At 45.9% G+C, this 20329-nt stretch overlaps 1 protein-coding gene across 1 annotated transcript in view; it reads right to left on the bottom strand.

Annotated features, from left to right (window-relative positions):
• UBASH3B (ubiquitin associated and SH3 domain containing B) overlaps positions 1-20329 on the bottom strand; it is a 105548-nt gene that overhangs the window by 10019 nt on the left and 75200 nt on the right. The window contains exons 5-12 of the mRNA XM_019546902.1: positions 20090-20288; positions 16880-17049; positions 15349-15557; positions 9001-9133; positions 7540-7660; positions 6340-6462; positions 4166-4258; positions 2545-2689 (exon numbers count right to left, since the gene is read on the bottom strand). Of these exons, the coding sequence (XP_019402447.1) occupies positions 2545-2689; positions 4166-4258; positions 6340-6462; positions 7540-7660; positions 9001-9133; positions 15349-15557; positions 16880-17049; positions 20090-20288 (1193 nt within the window). The remainder of the gene's footprint in view (positions 1-2544; positions 2690-4165; positions 4259-6339; positions 6463-7539; positions 7661-9000; positions 9134-15348; positions 15558-16879; positions 17050-20089; positions 20289-20329) is intronic.

Consider the following 20329-nt stretch of genomic DNA (forward strand, 5'->3'; position numbering starts at 1 on the left):
ATTGCTTATGGGAAATCAGACTGACACCGCTGTTGTACCAATGACACTGTCCTGACCAGAACTATATGACCTTTCTGGATTCAGTCGCTGGGTGGGGAGTCTCTAAACGTGTCCAGTATTCATAAGTCTTAGAAGTGGAAAGACCTATGAGATCATCTTGCCTACTCCTCAGCCCCCTGTCAGATAAGCAGGGCTATTCTTGCATGCTGCTTTATCTAGGCTTTTTCTTTGCCCTTGAGCTGTTTACAGTGCTAAGACAGTTCATATGTTTGCATCCTGCTTCATATATGCTTCAAGCAGTAATTCCCTTTGTGCGAGGAGGAATTGTGTTTGGCCACCATTTGAACGTTAGCTAAAGGCAATGGCATTCAACAGCAGAAGCCGCTGGCATCATAGCTAGGTATAAGAGAGGCAGTTCAGTCAGCATTAACAGCATGAGGTATGGGAGTATGGAGTCTATGCCAGGCTGTGAGGCTAAGCTAAGGCCTTCTCTTCTGTTATGGGCAGGAGACGGTACTGGAGAAAGAGGCTTTCTCTAACCAAGAGTTTTGCTTACAGTGATACTGAAAGTTTTCAAAAATGTGAGTTCTGCATTTGTTTCTGCAATCTTTAATATTCACTTTAGGTAACAGGCTTCTGAACTATTCAGAAGGAAAGCTGATTTTTCACGTGGATACTTAGTACCTGGATTACAGGCTCTTTGATTAATGTCAAACGTAGATGTGAGAAACAGGGCCCCTGTAAGGACTTAACCATTAACCTACAGTTCTTGTTGAAGCTGACTGCTGTCCTAGATGCAACACAAAGGAGGGACAAACAGGAAAATTAAATGCTGAGGACCAAAACTTCAGCTGTTATAAAATCATACCGCTCCAGACACCTGGGGATCCAACCCTAGGAAAAGGAGGAGAGATCCAAGGGTGGGTATTTGATACAGACAGGATTCTGGTGACCCGCCCCTCTGGACCCATGGTGTTACAGGGCACTTGGTGCACCTGTCAAGTTAGAGGAAAAACTGCAGGAAAAGCAGCCCACAGGTGTGACATGGGCCAATTAAAAGGCCACCTGACCAGAAGAGGGCTGGGCTTGAGGCATATAAGCCCAGGGCCTGAGCTAGTCAAAGAGTCTAGCCTCAGGAGCCAGAGAGAGAGGCGCTCCTGGCAACAGGGTTTTTTAGCAGCACAGAGCCTGGGAACATGGGAGACCTGAGAACAGAGATGGGTAAGCCTATAGCCTAGGAAGAGAGAGGCCTGGAAATAGGGGTGGATGAGCTCGTAGCCTGGAGAAGGGCAGAGGCAGGGCCCAGCAGACTGGGGCTAAGGCCTGTAGCCCTGGAGAGGTGGTTATCAGCAGGGCCTGGGAGACCAAAGGTCTGACCAGCCCAGGATCAGGGTCAGAGCCCAGAGATTGTGGGGTGGGGGGGAAGCTGAGCAGGTCCACAGCCAGAGACTAGTGGAAACAGAGGAGCCCAGCAGTCTCTTTTGGCATAGCAGGGCTAGGCTCTGGAGAGGAGCCAAAGACTAGAGCTCACAGCTGGAAGCCAAGTAGAGCAAAGAGCCTGTAATCCAGGAAGGGCATGTCAGCATATCATCTGTGAGGCATGAGAGCGGGTATTGGGGATGATGGAGCCCGTATAATTAGCCCTTAAGGCAATGACTGTGGGTACCTGTGGCTATAAGAGTAAGACCAGGCTTGGAAAGATGTGGGGCTGCCTCCCTTTCCTCAGACCCTAATAGCATCAAGGTGTAGTGGATGAGTAAAGGGGGGAGTGTCCAAAGGGAGCCAGGTTGGCAAGGGTATCCTGGGCACTGGGGGCATCATGACCACCCCGGGGACAAGCACTTGCTATGCATGGGTAGTTCACAGCAGCACTGTTAAGTGGTCATGTGCTGGCTGTGCGCTAGGTAGGGCCAGGGCTATCTAAACTGGGAGGAGTGAAAGGAAGCCAACAAGGCTCTTGTGAGGATACCATGATTCTTTTGGTGGATGAAAATGTGTTCCTCGGTATGCTGCAAAGTGCACAATCGAGGGCCTTTACCATGCAGTTAAACACACAAACACAAAGCTGAGGGTTCATCAGCAGGGCCCTGGGGTGTGACTAACCATGATTTAGCTCGGGCTATAAATGCCCAACCAAGAAAACTCAGTTGCTCAACCATATCTTTGATTACCTTTAGAACAGAGATCAGCCTGGGCTGCACAGTTCAAATCCAGACCCCACATCTCAAACATCTGGAGAGGGGCAAGGACTGAGAGCTTAAACCTGATCTGGGAAATGTCCCCCTTGGCCAGGCTCAGCTGCACTAACTGGGTGCCTGAGGACTCCACAGGGGATGTAGTTGCACTTGGGCACTCCTGGAAGGCCCCAAGGCCTCCCTAACTTATTCTAGGAGCTGAATTGGCTCCTAGCAGTTGCAGGAGTTGGTTGAGTACAAAGGTGACCTGTGGCTTGGCCAGACGTGAGGGTTGGGTCCCCAGTGGCTTCTTTCTTCCTACTTCTGCTTTAAGTTAAATATATTATTGAGCACCGTTCTTTGCTGCTACCTGTATGTTGTATCAACACTCAGATTGGCTGCTGCTAAATCCACTGGGGGTATCCAGGCAGGTAACGTGGTGCCAGAGACCCATTTTGTCCACTCGAACAAGCCTGGTTCTACTCGAATCTTCAGAGTGTTTTCTTGTTGCATACCTGAAAGAATAAACAATGGAATAGAAAATTTATGAAAGCAAGAAGGGAAAGGGGGTTTAAATTTGAGAGACTTTATTGCTACATTGTGATTAGGAAGCAATTAATTTTTCTCTGAGTTGGGGCTGGTGGGATTTGTTGTGTGCAAACCGAGTATTTGCTTGTAGTCAGCTGGCCATAAACAGGATCAGTATGTGCATCCTTACCGACGTGCTGCAAACTAAATCAGTGCATCTAACTTGGCTTTGCTGTGTGCTTTGTTTGGAGCCCTGTTTGGACTGGAGCTTCCACATGCCTGAGGCATTCAGAGGCAGTGAATGTGCTGCTGACATTGAGGAGCAGGTGCTGGCACCTCCCGCACACCTTATGCTACCAGTTCTAGTGCCAGGGGAGCTAACACATTTGCATTCACTTTTCAACCTAGTCTGGGAGTTGGCTTCATTCCTCAAGACCCCATGGAGTTTCTCCAATGCAGAAATAGTGCTAGTGATTTTCTGCAAACCAGCAGAGGGCACTCGTGCTTCTTGTACGTGAAAGACTGGCCAGGCGGCGTTAGGGCGGGTGGGTGGATCCTTCAGCAGACGGGTGTAGAATGCAAAATAAATACAAAAACGTTCACGGCAGACATCGGGGAACAGGTGCTCCCCTCTACTAATTTGCTTTTAATTGCCAAATACAATGTTCATGTGGTTTCTATGCTGGTAGTGCCTAGATGCTGACACTCTGCGTTACAGGGGCAGTGGCCGTCATATATAGCAAAGAGAGAGTTCCCTCTTCCAAAGGGGCTAGGACAGAGGCACCTATATTCCGGCTTACCCATAACAATCGAGCACAATTGATTCCTGCCGATAGTTTAAATAATTGCAGAGAACGTTTGCAGACACCTTTGCACCTCCCTACTACCTCGGTCCTGTAATGCACCTAGGCTCACAATCTAATCAGGGGCTGGTAATGTTTTTCAGGCCATGGGCTAGAACAACCCACTCCAGTCCGACACGGAGAGGCAGAGCAAGGAGAAGAGGCAGCAGCAGGGACACAGCTCCGTGGCTACAGTGAGGCTCCTTGCTGTTCTGCTTGGGCATGGGCACGGGCATAGTGAAGCCTAGTGTCTCTGTAGGCCAGATCTGGCCTGAAGGCCATATGTTGCCAATCTCTGATCTAGGTCGTTAGAATCTGTGATAACTAGAGCATGGGATACAGAAACTGCCCCGGAAAGCAAAATTACCAATCTAGCTAGCCTGGTCTCCTGACTTCAGTAATGGCTTCATATTGCATATGGCCTTGAAACATTGCTATTCCATTGTGTGAAGGGAAGGACATCCATTCCTTGCATCAGCAGCGGATGGTCCAATGCCTCGGTGCTTCTTGTAACTTTATCTGCATAGCACATGGAGCAGGGGTGCTGTATTTGAGGCCTGTCATTAAACAAGTGGGATTTGGGAACTCCATTGCTGGTTCTCCTTCTTTCTGGCTTCTTACCTTTAAGAATATTGTGTGCTGTCTGTACACAACGCAGCGATGGAGAACTGTAGATGTAGTCCACAATGGTCTTGGTCTCTAGCAGGGCTTCACCTGCAAGGAACATTTAATATTACTGCTGCAGATGTAATATCAGGATGCATGTAGAACAGTTTATCTACCATGTTTTATTTCGGCAGTACACTGTACTTTACTGTATGTGCAGACATGAAACCAGAATATGTTTTCCTGTGGACTGAATTTCCGAGAACCTAGCAAGGAAATGTTCAAAAGAATCACAGTCATTTTGTTACCGGGATGGTGGCAGCCTGTTTCAAGAGAGATGCACATGTTTTGTTCTCTCCCAAAGACTTCTGCTCATTTTTGCAATTTTCCCTCTTAGATTGCCACCTCAGGCTGAAATCAAATGGGAGCTCTTTGTGTGTGGGGAAACCAAATTGGCTTGACTTTTTATTTTGTTTCATCTCTCCTGATGTAAACCAGGAACAACTCCACTTACCCCAAGAGGTCAGAATGTCAGCAGGTATAAATCACCATCGCTACATAGGCGAGCTTCATTACGCTGGTATAAAATTGGTGAAAGGCTGATCAGCATTGGCCTCAACGTTATGGTTGCTTATATTAAAGCAGTGCCTAGAGAGTTCAAATGAATTTGGGACCCCAGTGCACTGGGTATCGTATGACAGCAAGCCTGTATAAAGTTTGCAATAAAAATAAGGAAGGGAGAAGGAATAAACTACTGATCCCAACTGCATGCGTTTAATTGTAGCTCGGCCTGCAGCTCAAAGAGCCGCGTGCGTGTGTTCTTCACAACACGGGTGACCCTGAGCCGCTATTGTGCTGACCATGTCAGAGGACTGTTGCCATGTGAAATAACAGCACCGGGATACTTCAAGGTCACGGTGGTGTTCCTGCGGTTTTGAACTTCTGTCTGCAGGTGGCAGGCGTGCGGTGAGGATACGAACCAGTGGAGTTTGGTAATGCATGGGTTACACACACACACACACACCCACCCACCAGCAAATTAACCCCGCTGTTATATGTGTTGTGAGGTCAGGTTTTATTAGACTTCCCTGAGAAATGCCCCTGTAGCCTGACTGTCCTATCGTTGTGCCCTGATATACACTTATGTAAAAGGCCTATATTTTGTAAGGCAAGTAATAATGCTGCTGCAGTTTGTACGTGACCAATGTGAGATGCCCGATGTTCTCATTGTGTGGCACGCGCGTCCTCTGAGACTCGCTTCCTTCAGAGGTGCCTTGAGTTGGACGCTATGGGCGCTTATACACGTGCTCTGAGCGTGAGGGGCGGCGCTTTAATTAGAGCAGCTCTGAGGACCACTCTAGTTAAAGCACCCCAGCATCTTGTGCATCAGCATCCCCACACTTCCTCATGGAGGCAGGAGTTAAAGCTTCTTTGAGCTTTAGTTCAAGCACCCCTGTCACCACTTTGAAGCACGGGGATGCTGATGCACAAGACACCGAGGCTAGCTGGAGCACGGTAATTACCATGCTCATGCAGACTCAACACATTAATCGAGTCTGCTCCGATGCACTGCAATTGTAGTGCATGTGAGCAGCCTCTGCGCTTGTGTACAGGCACCCTGTAAGCTTGTGATGAAGGATTGCTTCTTGATTCAGCAAGCAACTCTCTTCCTCTCTCAAGCAGCATGCTGAAAGGCTATGAAATAGGAGAAGAAAACAACGGAGGGGAGATGTGTGAATGGAGCTGGACTGCATTTTGGTATAAACAGCGAAGCCTGCTAGGCAGATTAGAGCCTGTTTCTGCAGCAAACTACGGATCAAAGTTCAGTTTGTCAAAATCAAGTTAATGGTGCATTTTGCATGAGGCAGGCGTTGCATTAACTGTAGTACTTTCACTATCATTACTGACAGCTACTGCTTTTGCAGGGTAGCAAATTTACAGGGTGTTTTGGAGTGTTAGGCAGCTGCACTTGCAGCTGCTCAGATTTATGCCCTGCCTTTTCTGTAGCAATGGTAACTGAATGGGACTAGATTCTTTTTAGAGGGAGAAGTTTTCTAATGAGGGTGAAAATATTTGAAATTAGCCTCTGGTGCCTGATTCTGTATCACGCTTTCTCTTTCTTTTCTTGGCATGTGGGAGGGAGACATCAAAGCGTCTAGGGCAAATTGTCTCTGCTGAGCAGAGCTTACCGACAAGTCTTGCTTGTGTACAACCAAGCACTGTGATTGGTGCATCTTTTTCATAATCCCTAAAACCACCGCTTCTTTGAGGTAAACTGTGAGGCGCATTCAGGTTCGTTCGCATGTACCTTCCTATGAAGAGAAAGTTAGAAGCAGTTGCTGGAAATGATTAGATCAGAAAATGGCCTTCCATACCACACCTATTGTTATCATACCTCCCCCTCCATTCATAACTGTGTGCACAGCAGAGCTGGGCATGAAATGGCTTTCTGGTCCTAGCAAAGCTTTTTCAAATTGAAGATTTTTTTTGGTGCTGAATTAGGAAAGCAAGTCCCAATGTTTGCAAAAGGGCAAGTGCAAATAAATAAATAAGTTTGCAGGGTTGGCTTGATCAGAACGCATTGTTCTGAGGATTTCAAAGCAAAAGTTCATTTGAGATTAAAGAAACAACCAAAAAAACCAAACCCCAATTTTTTGCTTCAAGAATGTCAAAACATCCAAATGCTTTGAAGGGAGAAATTTGTCAACATCCGGGAGCACTTCCAGCTTCAATGAACTGGCACTTTTCAATGAAGACAGATTCCACTGAAAATGCCCCCAAAGTCCTAATGCTACCTACATCCAGAATAACTCTGGTTATTTTACAACTATCAACAATACAAAGACTTGGCATGCACTAGGGAACTGCCCTAATTTCTACTCTGTGGCCACTGAACAGTGTTACTTTGCTGATAGAAGCCCGAGCATAGATGCAGCAAACGGCTCTACATCATTATTGCCCTGGTGCAATGATGACAGTTGTCCTGACTGTTAAAGGCTACAGTGACTTTCTTTCTGCCCAAAGGGGTTGCACTGAACCACTGGTGGCTGAAATCAGGGCAAATGCCTTGGTTCACAAAGAAAAATGGTTATTAAGCAACAGGCAACGTGGCCGTGAATAGCCAAACCCAATGAGCGTGGAATCCTGCCTCGTTTCAGTCATTCATAAGGCCAGTTCTGGTGACCTGACTACACAGCAGGAGGAGGTCTGCTGGGATTTCAGACTGGCCCTTTCCTAGCCAGAAACACCCTTGAAAGCACTGCTAAAACTGTAGCACCACAAGTCTTTCCCAGTGGCTCGTGTTTCTGACGCGATCCAGCTGAACTCTTCTCAGGAAATTTCCACCACCCCCAAAATCCAGGAGTTAAGAGACTCATCAACTGACTCACCTTTGGCATCAAAGCATTGTGATAGCCAGTACTTTCCAAACACTACATCCATTCTCTCCCCATGCCGGCAGACAAAAAGGCACCGTTTCTGGGGCCCTGGCTGGCTGGTTACTCTCAGGGGCTGAAAGCAAAATGACAATATGTTTGGGCATCAAGTGCCTTTTCCACAAGTCCAATTTACTAATGAGATGAGGATCTGTCTCTCCTCTCATAACCTTAGGATAAAGAGAGAGCACTTGTGTTTCCACTGAAGTCACTGAATTCATACTTGGGTGAAACTTGGTGTTACAGAAAGGAGAGGATCGGGGCCTATCTAATCTTTGGTTAAACGGATGCTCTGAAGACTCAGTGGGTGGTCCACAGGGTCCCCTCGTAAGACGAGACTTCCAGCACAGCCAGAAGAGTTGTTGGACACTGACTGCTAGAGATTTGCCATTAAAACCACATCCAACCTGTTCATGTGTGTGCCTGCATGTCCCCCAAATGAGACCAAATTCCAGTCGCCGAGTACAGGGAGCATATTTCACTTGCGGGAGGGGAGCTTTGGGATTTCTTACAGATCCTTACTCTACTGATTAAAAACAGGGTAGGTAGGCAGGCAGAGCAAGAAGATGGCATGATGTAGGTATCTGCATTCAACACGCCAGCTGCAAAGCCAGTCAGTCCAACATCAAGACCCCAGCAGCTGCCTGTTAGCTTGTGGGGACAGCAAAGTCTTGCTGAATAGAGGCATTTCCTCTACAGAACAGGCACAGCAGAGGTGCTGTTGGTGTAAGCTCTCCTTGGGTAGTCCTGGCTGGGAAGTTTCCCTCCTACCCACTTCAACAGTTCAGATTTTGGCTCCCCTGCTGTGTGGATGGCTAGGCTGTGAAGGGGGAAACCTGTCTACTGGGAATGGGATCAAAAGCTGTTGGGACATGCCATCAAACAGCCCTTGGATTGTAACAGCTTTCCAGACCTAGGCCTTCAAACCAGCAGTTCAGCAGGGAGCGGCTCTGTCTTGGGCAAGCCTCCTGCGCCTTGAAATAGGCTGCCGCTCCACTTGATCAACTCGGCTACTACCCTATTTTAATCCATAGATTCTCAATATAGTGGAGAAGGACCTGTATGGTTAGGTGGGGAGAAGGAGGGGAGTGTCCCTGAGATTGTTTCCTGTTTTCAAATGGAGCCATGGTATGGAGAAGGCTGAGAGACCGTTTCTGGGGACCTGAGGTTTACTCAGCTGAAGAGGGAATGCAGACCTGAGCTTGCATGGAGCCTTTTTTTTTTTTTTTGAAGTAAATGATTTAAATGACTATAAAAAGCAATCTACCAAGATTCTAGGTGCCCTAATTAATGCATACTGATTATAAGTAATTACAAATCAATTGCTAATTAGTATCCAAAAGACTGATATTACCTCATTAATGCAATGAATACTACCACAAAATGGTTGCAGAGAACCGCTGCCATGGATCCTACCTGCATACTCTGACAGATGATAGTAAGTGGTCCCGTGTCCCCAGGTCCTTGGTCGTCTTGCTGCCTTCTCTCCAGAATCCCATCACTGAAGGCAAGAGCGGATGGGGAAGATGTGTTCAGAATTGAGTAAGATCTGCCAAAAATAGAAAGACACTGGTTTGCAACAGGAGTAAGGCTGGTTCCATACCTAGAAATGAGGGAAAGTTTATTTTTATTTACGATGAATGATTTCTGTTACTGTAGTCCCCTGGGCTAGACTATGTATACCCAGTTAAAGAGAGCCCCAAACCCAAGGGCTTCAGAATTCATTAGAAAACCAACCAAAAAAATGTGGCAGGTGTCTTCATCCTACTTTACAGCATACATAGTAACGTGTTATGTTCACACAACAATTTGTGCAATGGGGCCTAATCTGATCCTGACTTTTAGCTGCCACTATAGCATAGGTGCTGTGTATAAATAACTTCCTGGTCAATCAGACTCCTTTTTCAGGGTCCATTACAAATTGGATACAGTAAATATAGCTGGAGAACATCCTGTTTTGAATCTTGCAAAATGGAGGATAAGCTGAAAACCAGTAACAGGCCACAAGATCTGAGGTGTGATTCTCATTTCGGTTGCATCAGGGAATTGTGAGTGTGTCCCAGTTTTATTACTAATGGAGGAGAGTGGTGGTTCCCTTAAGAAAGTCTCCCCCTTATTGGAAAATGGCATGCAAACCTAGATCACCATCTTGTATTCTGCTCCATCAGATGTGAGGCTCTCCCACACAGACTGGCTAGTGAAACAGGACTGCGATATTCCCATGTTTCCAGCATTGTCCATAGTTGTTCCCATCTGCATTGGACACACTAGCTGTTTGTTCTGGCTAATGCTTCATTTTAAGTATAGCCAGGGGGACATAATAGATGGTTTTCTTCTTTCTCCAGAGCATACCAGAAGGCTCTTCTGGTATGCTCTGGAGAAAGCCATCCTGACCAGATGCTCCAGGATTTGGACCAGAGTCCTCAGGAATAACTCCTGGCAGACGGTTAGTGTCTCAACTAACCCCTGATGGATTGTGACACATTTTGCTGTACTGCTCCACCTTTGCTGAGTCATTACAGGGTATATTCCTGTAATATATGCGGTCATCTGCTTTGACGGAAATAGCTGCTTCTGCTTTGTACTTTGAGTGCCTTAGATGCAGCAGGAGAAGTTTTTCAATTTGTTCCTTGTTAGGATGGACTCTCCCAAGGGTCATTCAGGCTTATGTAATGCCAATGACTCTGACAATGAAAGAAAATAGGTTGTTCTGTGTTTGTTAATAGGATGATCTTCTGCAGGACCTTATCCTTCTTGCCAGTTAAAAAAAAAAAAAAGGTCAGTCTCAATGTCCCCTACTGCTGTGATGTTTGAATGCAGCTATGGGACAACGGTATCACATTCCAGACATACTGCATGCAGAAGCTCAACTGAAACTTTTTAATGAGAGCAATGTGGGGTGTGAGGTGGGAGTTGTCATAGCACCAACTGTAGCACCCCTAAACTCACAGGAAGGTAGTGGTACCTCTACTGGTCATGTGCAAAAGGAGTCTCAGAGGGGCTGTTATGGGGTGTTATGAGGACCATCTGAACCACCTCTTGAACCTCCTGCACTATCCTTCATACTTGAAGGAGATGCCTTCCAGCTCTGAGCACCCTAGAACTGGCTAGGTGAAGGCAGGGATTATTTCTTTTTGTTTTTAGTTACAGCTGGTTCTCCCAGGAGTTGGGCACATTCAAAAAACACTCCAGGAATTGTCCCTCTTTGAGGAGCCCACAGTCTAGGGCCAGAGAGACAGACAGATAAGAGGTCAGGGAAAAGGGAGCAACTCCATACAATTTCTGTACACGCCAGTTCATTGCATGCAGCACAGGATTAGTGGGTCTTTAAGAGGAATTAAACACGAGCACAGAAACTCTGTGGATACCCTCAGGACAGTCGCATTATGCGTGTGTGTTTAAGTTCAGACTCAGTTTTGCAAGTGGTCTATTCTAACAATGCGTTGTCCCAAAAGCCTGGATCTGAATATGCAAATTGCCTCTGAGTTTCATAGATTTGGACCAGAGTTTCATGTCTCTGATCCCTTTCCAAGTGCAGGTCAAATCTTTTAGCTTTTTGCCTTTAGCCCCTCAATAGCACAATGGCTATACTGCTGAAAGACAGTAGATGACAACCCCCCTCTGGGATTGACAGCAGTGCACAATTTGCATATCCTCAGCTCAGCTCCTAAAGATCACTATCAGCAGTGGCTTTTAGATCAGACTACCTTGTTCATGTCATAGTTATGTGATGACACTGGCCCAGGACACAGGATATAGATTTGTCTAGTCTTCTCCTTTCCCTTCACCTTTGAGCAACTGCTTCATCACTTCCTAGAAATACTTTCTCCATATATCCCAGCTTAGAGGGCAGGAGACACCATTGTATCCAGTCACAGATGCTGGGAATGGGTAAGAATAGTAACAAGGCGAAAGCTTAACGACTTAAAATATCTTGCTATGGTTGGAGAAGCGCCATCAAGATGACTTCATTGGTGTCTCCCTCGTTCTGCTTGTTACCGGAAAATAGAAACCATTGGAGCCATTTCAACACAGTCATCTTCCCCACACAGGTTGTTGTTTGGAAGCTGTCATCAAAGGCTTATGGTTTTTTGGCTTGGATGTTGGTGCAGAAAAAATATCTTTTGAATGATACAGGATCTGCTCCTTGCCTTCCCCATGAAGTGAATGCCAGCCATGTCCACCACTTCCTTGAAGGCAAACGTGACCTTTCCTATATCGTCATGGAAGGCTCCTGCAGTTCTGTAAGGCAGGACTCAAGGAAGGGCCTTCATGAGTTAAGAGGACTGTGTACCTGGAGGTGGAAGGCACAGGGGTTTCTTTCATGTCCACACTTGTTAGAGGCGGAGGAAGTATGTACCTGCCCAGTGGATCCACCGGATATTGCATCTTGCAGAACCGGGGTCTAGAAGCGGAAGGATCTATAGAGGTCCACATGCTGCAGTACCGACTACTGTCTTGGTCGCTCCTGGCCTCGTTCAGTAAGCTCCGGGTTTGGCCCAGGGGATGAGAAGGAAGGGATCCATAGTTTCTAGGGTCAGAAGGGACCTGAACAGATCAGCAAGTCTGACCCCCTGCCCTGGGCAGGAATGAGTGCTGGGATCATAATACCCCAACCAGATATTATGATCCCGGCGCTCATTGCTGCCCAGGGCAGGGCGTCAGTCTTGCTGATCTGTTCAGGTCCCTCCTGACCCTAGAAACTATGAAACTATGGATCCCTTCCTCCTTATTCCCTGGGCCAAACCTGGAGCTTACTGAACAAGGCCAGGAGTGACCTGACCTTTAAATAAAAGTTTCCTAGAAAAAGGAAGCAGAAATAGGCACCTATGCAGTGGCTAAGGCAGCGCTCCATAGACAAGAGACTGGAGAAGGAGAATATTTCTGCTTTTACTGGGGAGAGAAAGCTCTCCAGTCGCACACTGACCAAAACCTCCAGCCCTAGCAGGCTCTACCAAAGGTGGTGCTGGGCCCACAGGAATAACACCAGGTGGTTTTCTACTGTGCTGTCCCTTTAAGCGCACACAGTGCCAAGTGCCTGGTTTCTGTGGCTCCTGTTGGGGAAGGTGATGCACATAACTCGTTCTGCTGGGCTTTCCACTTCCCCTTAGCCTCAGACTGCTGCTTAGTGTGGAGAGCTTCTCACTCTGACTCAAAAGTCCACTAAGCGACAGGCACAAACGGGTGGTTAGGCAGTATCATGCTGACGATTCCCCTCCAGGAGGCATTTCTCTTCCCTCTTCTCTTTTTGGAGCATTGCCTAGATTCACTGCTAGCTAGCCCATCCTGAGAGTACTGGGGTGGTCACTATTGTGTAACGCATGGTAGAAGCTCTTTGTTATTGGTTAGTAAAATACTTAAAGATCCGGATCCACTGAGGATCTGGCAGTGGTCTTGGGCCTGCTGTCTGCTTCTGGTTCACTGAAGCAATTCAGGAGTCGACCGATAATTCTCCTTAAAGAGGGAGTGCGGGAAGACCTGCGTTATGAAAGGGTTGAGGGGGCTCTGGCCCATGGGGCGTGGAAAATCTTGAGGAATTAGCAGCTAAGAAACAGCTCCATTATCACCACGCAGCCATTGAATGAGGAGGGTTCACCTCTGGAGCTTCCTCATATGCAGCTCAGCTCTGCAAGCGGGGCACCACGCCCTGTAAAAGATCCCTCTGTACTTTGTCTGGCAAGCTTGCTCTCCTCTATGATGGCCTCGTGGTCTTCAGGAGATTCCACGGAGAAATGTCAGTTCTTTGGGACAAGATCCATCCTTTTGTTCTGTGTTTGTACAGTGCATAGCACAGTGGCGTCCAGGTCCATGACTAGGGGCTCTCAGGTGCTTTCATGAAAGAAATCACTCAGTAAAACTCTTGACAAACATGCATGCCTTGCTGAACCGAATCGGCCTCTTCAAGGTCTTACTTTCCCGTATTAGTTGAGCAGGAAAGCATGTTTTCCGAGGAGACCTAAAAAAGTCAGGTTGTATATGTTGTATAAAAGCCCTTGTGGTACAAATTACCCACCAGAAGGCTGGGGGTTGTACCCTGGAGAGCTGTATTTCAGTAGTCAGATGTACAAGATGAACTTTGGGTATTCATTTGGGACAGCATCTGCTGTAGAATTGTGAAATATATTCATAGGGATGCGCTCATGGTTCTTATCACCTTTCTCTGCAGGGATGCAACAAGTACTGCAAGAATTGCCCCGTATTTCCCAACTGGAATCCAGGTATCGTAGTTATGCCACCCATTTTAAACAGTGACAGAAGTGAACCGTCTTCCTGCATCTGAGCATCTCTGAAAGCCTGGCACCTACATCTGAACTCAGTGAATTGTATTGCCATTTTTCTCCAGCGGCACCAGCACAGCACCTCGGTGAGTATTTCCCTCTACAGTCATCTTCATTAACAACAGTGAAACATAGGGACTGTGCACCTATACAAAAGGTCTTAATGTCTAGAGGTTTTCCAGTGAGTATGACGATCCCAACCATGTTACACTGTAATAGGCTGCAGCCTGGGAGTTGAGCTTAACTTGTTCTCTGTTTACTTTTTGTTTCCTAAATGGCATTTTGTAATCTAATATGAACTGTGGGAATCTGCTGGGTCAAACTGGGCTGTTTCCGGGTAAGTAGTCATGTTTTTGATAAATGCTCTATACTGCATGCTCTGATTCATTATTTATGTTTTTAATGGTAATCGGGGAACAGGCATTTCCTTTCTTCCCTTTCCTGGAGACAGAGCTACTGAAATTACTAAATGTTTTTGCTTCCCCTTCATTACTATCGCAATAAAATTTTAAGGCATATGGGCCCAGGCAGGCACTTTAAGAAAAACGTAGCATAAAATAGGGCAGCCTGCTATAGTTTATCCCAAAGGGGAAAATATGACACAAAGTGCAAATCCGCTTTGGTTGGCATGCTTTTAGGAAAAAAGAATAGCTTTGCAGTGAAGGCCTGGAAATGTGCTGTGGACCATCTAGGTTTGCTTGTGACCTCTGCTACAGATACTGTGATTGACCTTGTTCAAGTCACTTAACTTCTCTAAGTCTAAGTAAAGAGGGCGGTTTTTCCCCTTATAAGGATGTTGAGGCTGCTGTTGTGAGGTGTGGAAATACTATAGTGATGGCGATGCTAGTAAAATTCTTTGCGGTACCTAGAAGTCTGTCCCATTTACTGACATGTACAAACTGTCCTTTGGCACTTGTCTTGCAGTGAAAGCTTGGTAGCAGCTCAGAAAAGTGCAGACTCCAGCAACAGCCCAGATACCTATAAAACCTGACCTGTGGGTGAAGCTTTGTCTGTACCAGTATGGGCCTTTGGGCTGTGGGGCATTCAGACCTCTCAAGCCAGAGTCTGTTTGCAGAGATTAGCAAACATTTGCCTTGACACTGGGGTTCAAAGTTGCACGTGGAAACAAGTCATCGGCTGCACATCTGTTACTAACCACATCCAATCTGATTAAAACTGAAAAGGCCCTCTCGTGCTTTTCTGCTCTTTCATTTCTTGTGTTTCTCTCAATGGGGAAATCTCGCCGGTCAGCATCTGTTTTTGTGTTTCGTCAGCTTCGTGTTTTTGGCTCTTCTGGGCTAATACGGGGTCAGAAATGGATTGCTCCAGTCGCTTTCCTGAGATTGCTTTTGTATGTTCACAGCCCTTCCTCTCAGCCTGACTAGGTGATACCTGTTTGCTCTATACTGCCTGCTGCACACCAGCAGCTGAATTCAGCCATCACTTCCTGGAGCCAGCAGCTGACATTGGCCCGAGCGTTGCTTACCCATGAAACACCCAGGTCCCGCACTCATCTGCCTTGGTGATGTAATTCTCGGGCAGTAGCCCAGAACAGCCAGTAGCTAGGGAAATGCCATAAATCCAGCCCTCGCTGGTACTAGTTTGCTCCACTGGGGACATGAAAATAAAATCCCCTGGTACCAGCTCGAGCTCGTCGTCATTCTGCGGGGTGTAGGGGTAGATCACTTGCAGCGTCTGGGGAAGGAGAGCAGAGAGCGCATAAGACATGCAGATTTCTTTGACAATGCAGAAAGACCAGCTCCTCGTCACCCCTTCCCCTGTTCACCACTGTCTACAGGAGTTAAAAATGAGGTTACAGAAATGAAGGATTGACATTATAAATGGCAAATCTTATGACACAAACATATCCCATTCGCTGAATGCTGCAAGACGGCTCCTTATGTGGCATGGCCTACTGCTTTGTCCAGTTCAGCTGTAAATGTCTGTAGCTAAGAGGCTGTTATTCTGGGGGAAACATTCAGATCTGTCTGTTGAGAAACTCATCTTGGGCTTCAAACTATTTCCCCGTTTCTTCCCTTGGCTCTTAGTCATATTCCACATTGGGGCACCCTAAGGGTTTTCCCCTTCTTTCCACCCTGATTCAGTGAAACACTTAAGCACCTGGTTATCTTTAGGCATCCTACTGCTTGAACAGACCTCTTCCTACTTGAAAAATTAAGCACGTGCTTAAGCATAGTACTGGATGGAAGAACTAGATGTTCACACATTTCAGACTCCTGGTGATCATCTTCTGTATGTTTGCTTGTGTTTTAGCTGAAAGAGCATTCCTTTCTGCAGCCCCTTGGCTTTGAAAGTAGAGCAGCAAATCTTTGTCACCACTGGGCTAGCAAATTGAAACATGTTATATGCCATTTTCGGAACTGTTCACAGGTGCAGGGAGGAAACAAATGCAAAGGTGATGAGAACTGTGCCACTCAGATCATCTCGTTTCTTAATTATTTCTTAAGATGAGTGGGGTCAGGTTTCGAGGTGGGTGGAGAATTAGTGAGTAATTATAATTCTACTTCTAACAAGCACCATGATGAACACACACTTTCCTATTTATTTGCTCATGCATGTGTGTGCATGGATGCACAAGGTGTGCATATGCATGTTTTTGTGTGTGTGCATATCTTTTTATGTATGGTATTGTGCTTTTAGAGGCTATATAAGTACCTAATATATACATTATATAAGTACCTAATATATATATATATAGGCCATCTAGACAGACATATGTAATGTATTTGATAAATACGGATATGATCGAATGCTGGTTTGTCAATAAGAGCAAAGAGGACTGAAGGGGTACTGGCCTTGGGACTCACAATCTGGGTTTGACTCCAGAATTTGAGTAAATTGCTGAATCTCTGTAAAATCCTTTGTGCAGGACTATGTGTTTGTCCAGAACCAAGCACCACGGTGCCCTGATCTGTTTGGATCTTCTAAGTGTTACACAATACAAATGAAAAAAGATGCTGCTCTTCTGGTTGATTTAGGATAAGGCCAACAATTACCTCATGATTAACGAATCTTATATCTCTGGAGAATATTGCAGCAACCCAGTCACATCCTAGCTTGACATCAATGTTCTGTGCTAATTTCTCCAGAGTGGGCAAGTGGCTTGCTTGGAAGTGATAGGCCAGTGTCACATGCAGCTGTTTCTTATGGGGCTCCACATGTACATCTGGAATAAGACAAAAAAATCAGGTCAACAGTGAACAACTCTTAAGATAAACAGCAGTGTCCCTCCCCCGTTTCAAAGGCATTAAAGCACTCGGCTTCCCAACACAGGGCATTTGGCCAAACTTAAAAGTTAGCAAAGGAAAACATCTCTCTGCATTACTAATGCACCACTTACCTCAGTCTGAGCCTTAAGATTTAGATTAGAGAAGCAATGGGTAGTAGTGAAGACAGGGGTGCCTTATAAAACCTTATGTCAACTTGGATTTGTTCAGTGTGGTAGGTGCTCTGGCCTGGAGCCACTGCAGGCAGGAACTCCTACAGCCCCCAGCTATAAAGTTACTAGTCTGTTGATTCAGAAGAGGCTCCAGCATCTATGCTGAAGGTCCCCGTTTTGCTCCTGTTTCATGGCCAAGTCACTGCCACTTGCCATACTTCTAAAACACAATTTTTTGGGAGTCAGAAAACTCAGGAGGTTGATTGGGATTAGGCAGCTACTGTAGTTTTAAACTCCTCTTGGTTTTGCAAGGTGCTTTGGAAAATATCATTTTCTAGCTAGAGGGTAACATTTTCCCTATATGAAGAGATGAAGAGCTCTCAGAAATAAGCAACTACGTGTGCCCCCTGTCTGTGGCATTGGCCTGATTTTCCAAAATGAGGTATGCCTACGAACTCGCATTGAGATTACTGTGATAATGTTGGATTTTCAGTGGTCCAGGGAATATGCCAGAAGTAATTTTTTTTGTGACTTATTCAGTACCTTTGAAAATCAGACTGTGTATTTTTTTGCCCCCATTAAAACTGTTTCCTCCTGGTCCTGGGGAACTGCATGCCAGTGTCTCTGTAGGCTGGCAGTGTACTATTCTGGTCATCTTTAAAACTTAGATTGGGGTGTATTTGGCTTCATCAGGGACTAAGTTCATGGGAACAGACTCCTGTGAGAGACTGTGCTATTTTCTTCTCACCAGACTCTGAGAACAGGCCGTCAGCCTCTGAACATATTTAGAAAAATAGGTGTTTGAAGCTAAAGGCCACTTCCTCCCTGTTTTGAGGACTGAGAGTGCTTCTAGGTCACTATCAAGTGAAACGCTGGAGAGTCGAGATAGCCTGCGTGCATTTAACTACAGCACATAAATGTCAGTTGTGGATATGAACTTGTGTCTGTTCTACCTGGCATTGTGGAGTGCCAGACTGGCAGCAAGATCTTCCGTGGACTCGGAGGTTATAATATCCCTATGTGTATGAAACCATTATTCTGATGCATTTTAGTGCAGGTGTAAGACTATGAACATCTAAGGCTATATATATTGCTGCAACCAGCTGGCTGCAGCTGGGATGTGGGTGGGTGGGAGCTCATCAGGGAGCGTACAGAGTTCTCTGAATCTTTTCTCTGGCTTTGGAGCTCTTCAGATGCAGCCAAGTGGCACTCCCTGGGGACCACACACACAGCAACATGAGATTGTGAGAGCATGCTCTGTCTGTCCTGTTCCCTGCACCAGGAGATAAAGGAATCAGTTTGACTGCTGCTCTGTCTGTTGGTCACTCCCATGAGCCATGAGACTAGAGGATTTAAGGTAGATTTTCAATCCTTTGTACTATCTGAGTGATGAAAAAGGAGGTGAGCAGGCCAGGGAACCTACTTCACAACCTGAGGTGGTAAATTTGCTAGAAGGATGCAGCAGGGGTGGTGGGGTTTCCTTCTACTTGTGGTGAAGCTCTTTACAAAGCTTTTGTAGGCCTTTCTGACAGAAATTTAGTAAGGAAAGTCAACGGTCTCTCAATTATTGATGGGGAAAGTTTTGTGTCAGAGTAGCTTGAGGTGGTATGCCAGGCAGGAAATGCTAAGCCTCATAGACAAAGCGCCTGTCTGAAAGGTTAAAGAACCACTAAATGTCAGCTTCCCTTTCAGGAGATAACACTGCAGAGCAAGTGTGATGTGCTCTTTAAACTGAAGACAGTAGACTCTATGAAGAAGCATTAAAAAAAAACACGGCACTCTGCGGGGTGCTCCTCTCTCAGGGTCTTTTGTCCCGGATGCTCTTATTTAAAAATTGGATCCCATTTCTAGTGAGTGTTATTTCTAGGCAGCATCAACACGTTTCCTTCTGAAAATGCTTCCTGAGGTACTGAAGAACATGAGTCAGAGAGCAAATAGGCCATGGAGGATGGCATCCTAAATTATGCGAGCCAAAGCTGAATGCCACAAAGGTAGGCAAAATATCCACCTTCCTTCCCCAGGTAGGACACCGTCCTACTATGTCTTAATACCTTTCATTAAACCAGTACTGTATCCTTTGGCTCGTCACTATATAAAATATCATGTAGACCAACTGTGATGACTAGTGCTATCCGGTAAAAAGGATGCACTTCGAGACAGCCATTATGGAATAAGTGAGGATCTTAATAAAATGTATGTGTCGTAGTTTTTGGCATCTTAAATTATAGTTATTCATTGGGCAAAGACTAATGTGTGTCACATACTGGTCATTTAAAAGGGCAGCCTTCATGACCAAACTCTTTCTTGGCATAAATGACATATCTCGACAGATGGGGAATGAAATCCATTATAAGAGAAGAGTATCATTATAAGGAATGATAGGGCTGAATTTAGTGCAAATAAAAAGGTGCCACACTGAGAGAGGCATGTCCCGAGCACCAGTTCTTTACATGGTGACTTCAGATGACATAATCTGAAATCAGGTTCTGGCTCAGAAGGGATACTGCCCAGGCAGTTGCAAGGAAAGTTGTTTCCAAGCTCCTCCATGAAAGTGCCTTGTGCTCGACTAAGAAAGACTACTTTTGGGGGAAATGGGTCAGTCTCTCTTTCCTACCCAACCTTAGTCCCTTCAAACTGGGCTGCTAATATTTTTAGCACTTGATACCTTCCGATGTGTTGTAAAGTAATTAATGAATTGGAATCTACTTGGAAGATTTGAACAGCAAAGCAGATGCGCTTTACCAGGACATACTAGGAACACTGAGCACTAATTGAGCTATGACGGTCAAACCTCTAGTAACCGTCTTTGATATATCTGGCCACTCACCTGCTTTAGTCGCAGCTTCTGCAGCAAAGTCTGCAGCAAATTTCTTGAGGATCTCAGCACTCTCCTCCTTGACAAAAAGCCCAATGAAGTTTGAAGACGTGTAGAGCTCCAAAGGCAGAGGAGTGGGGAACTTGCATTTCCATCGCATCACAGTGGCCTGCAAGGTTTCAGTGAGTGCATCGACCTTGCTGTCTTCACACTGCCAAGAAATTCAGGACAGATGTTTTGTTAGGTACAGAA

This window comes from Crocodylus porosus, unplaced genomic scaffold (genome assembly GCF_001723895.1).
Source record: "Crocodylus porosus isolate Cpor-Errol unplaced genomic scaffold, CroPor_comp1, whole genome shotgun sequence".
NCBI classification, from domain to species: domain Eukaryota; kingdom Metazoa; phylum Chordata; order Crocodylia; family Crocodylidae; genus Crocodylus; species Crocodylus porosus.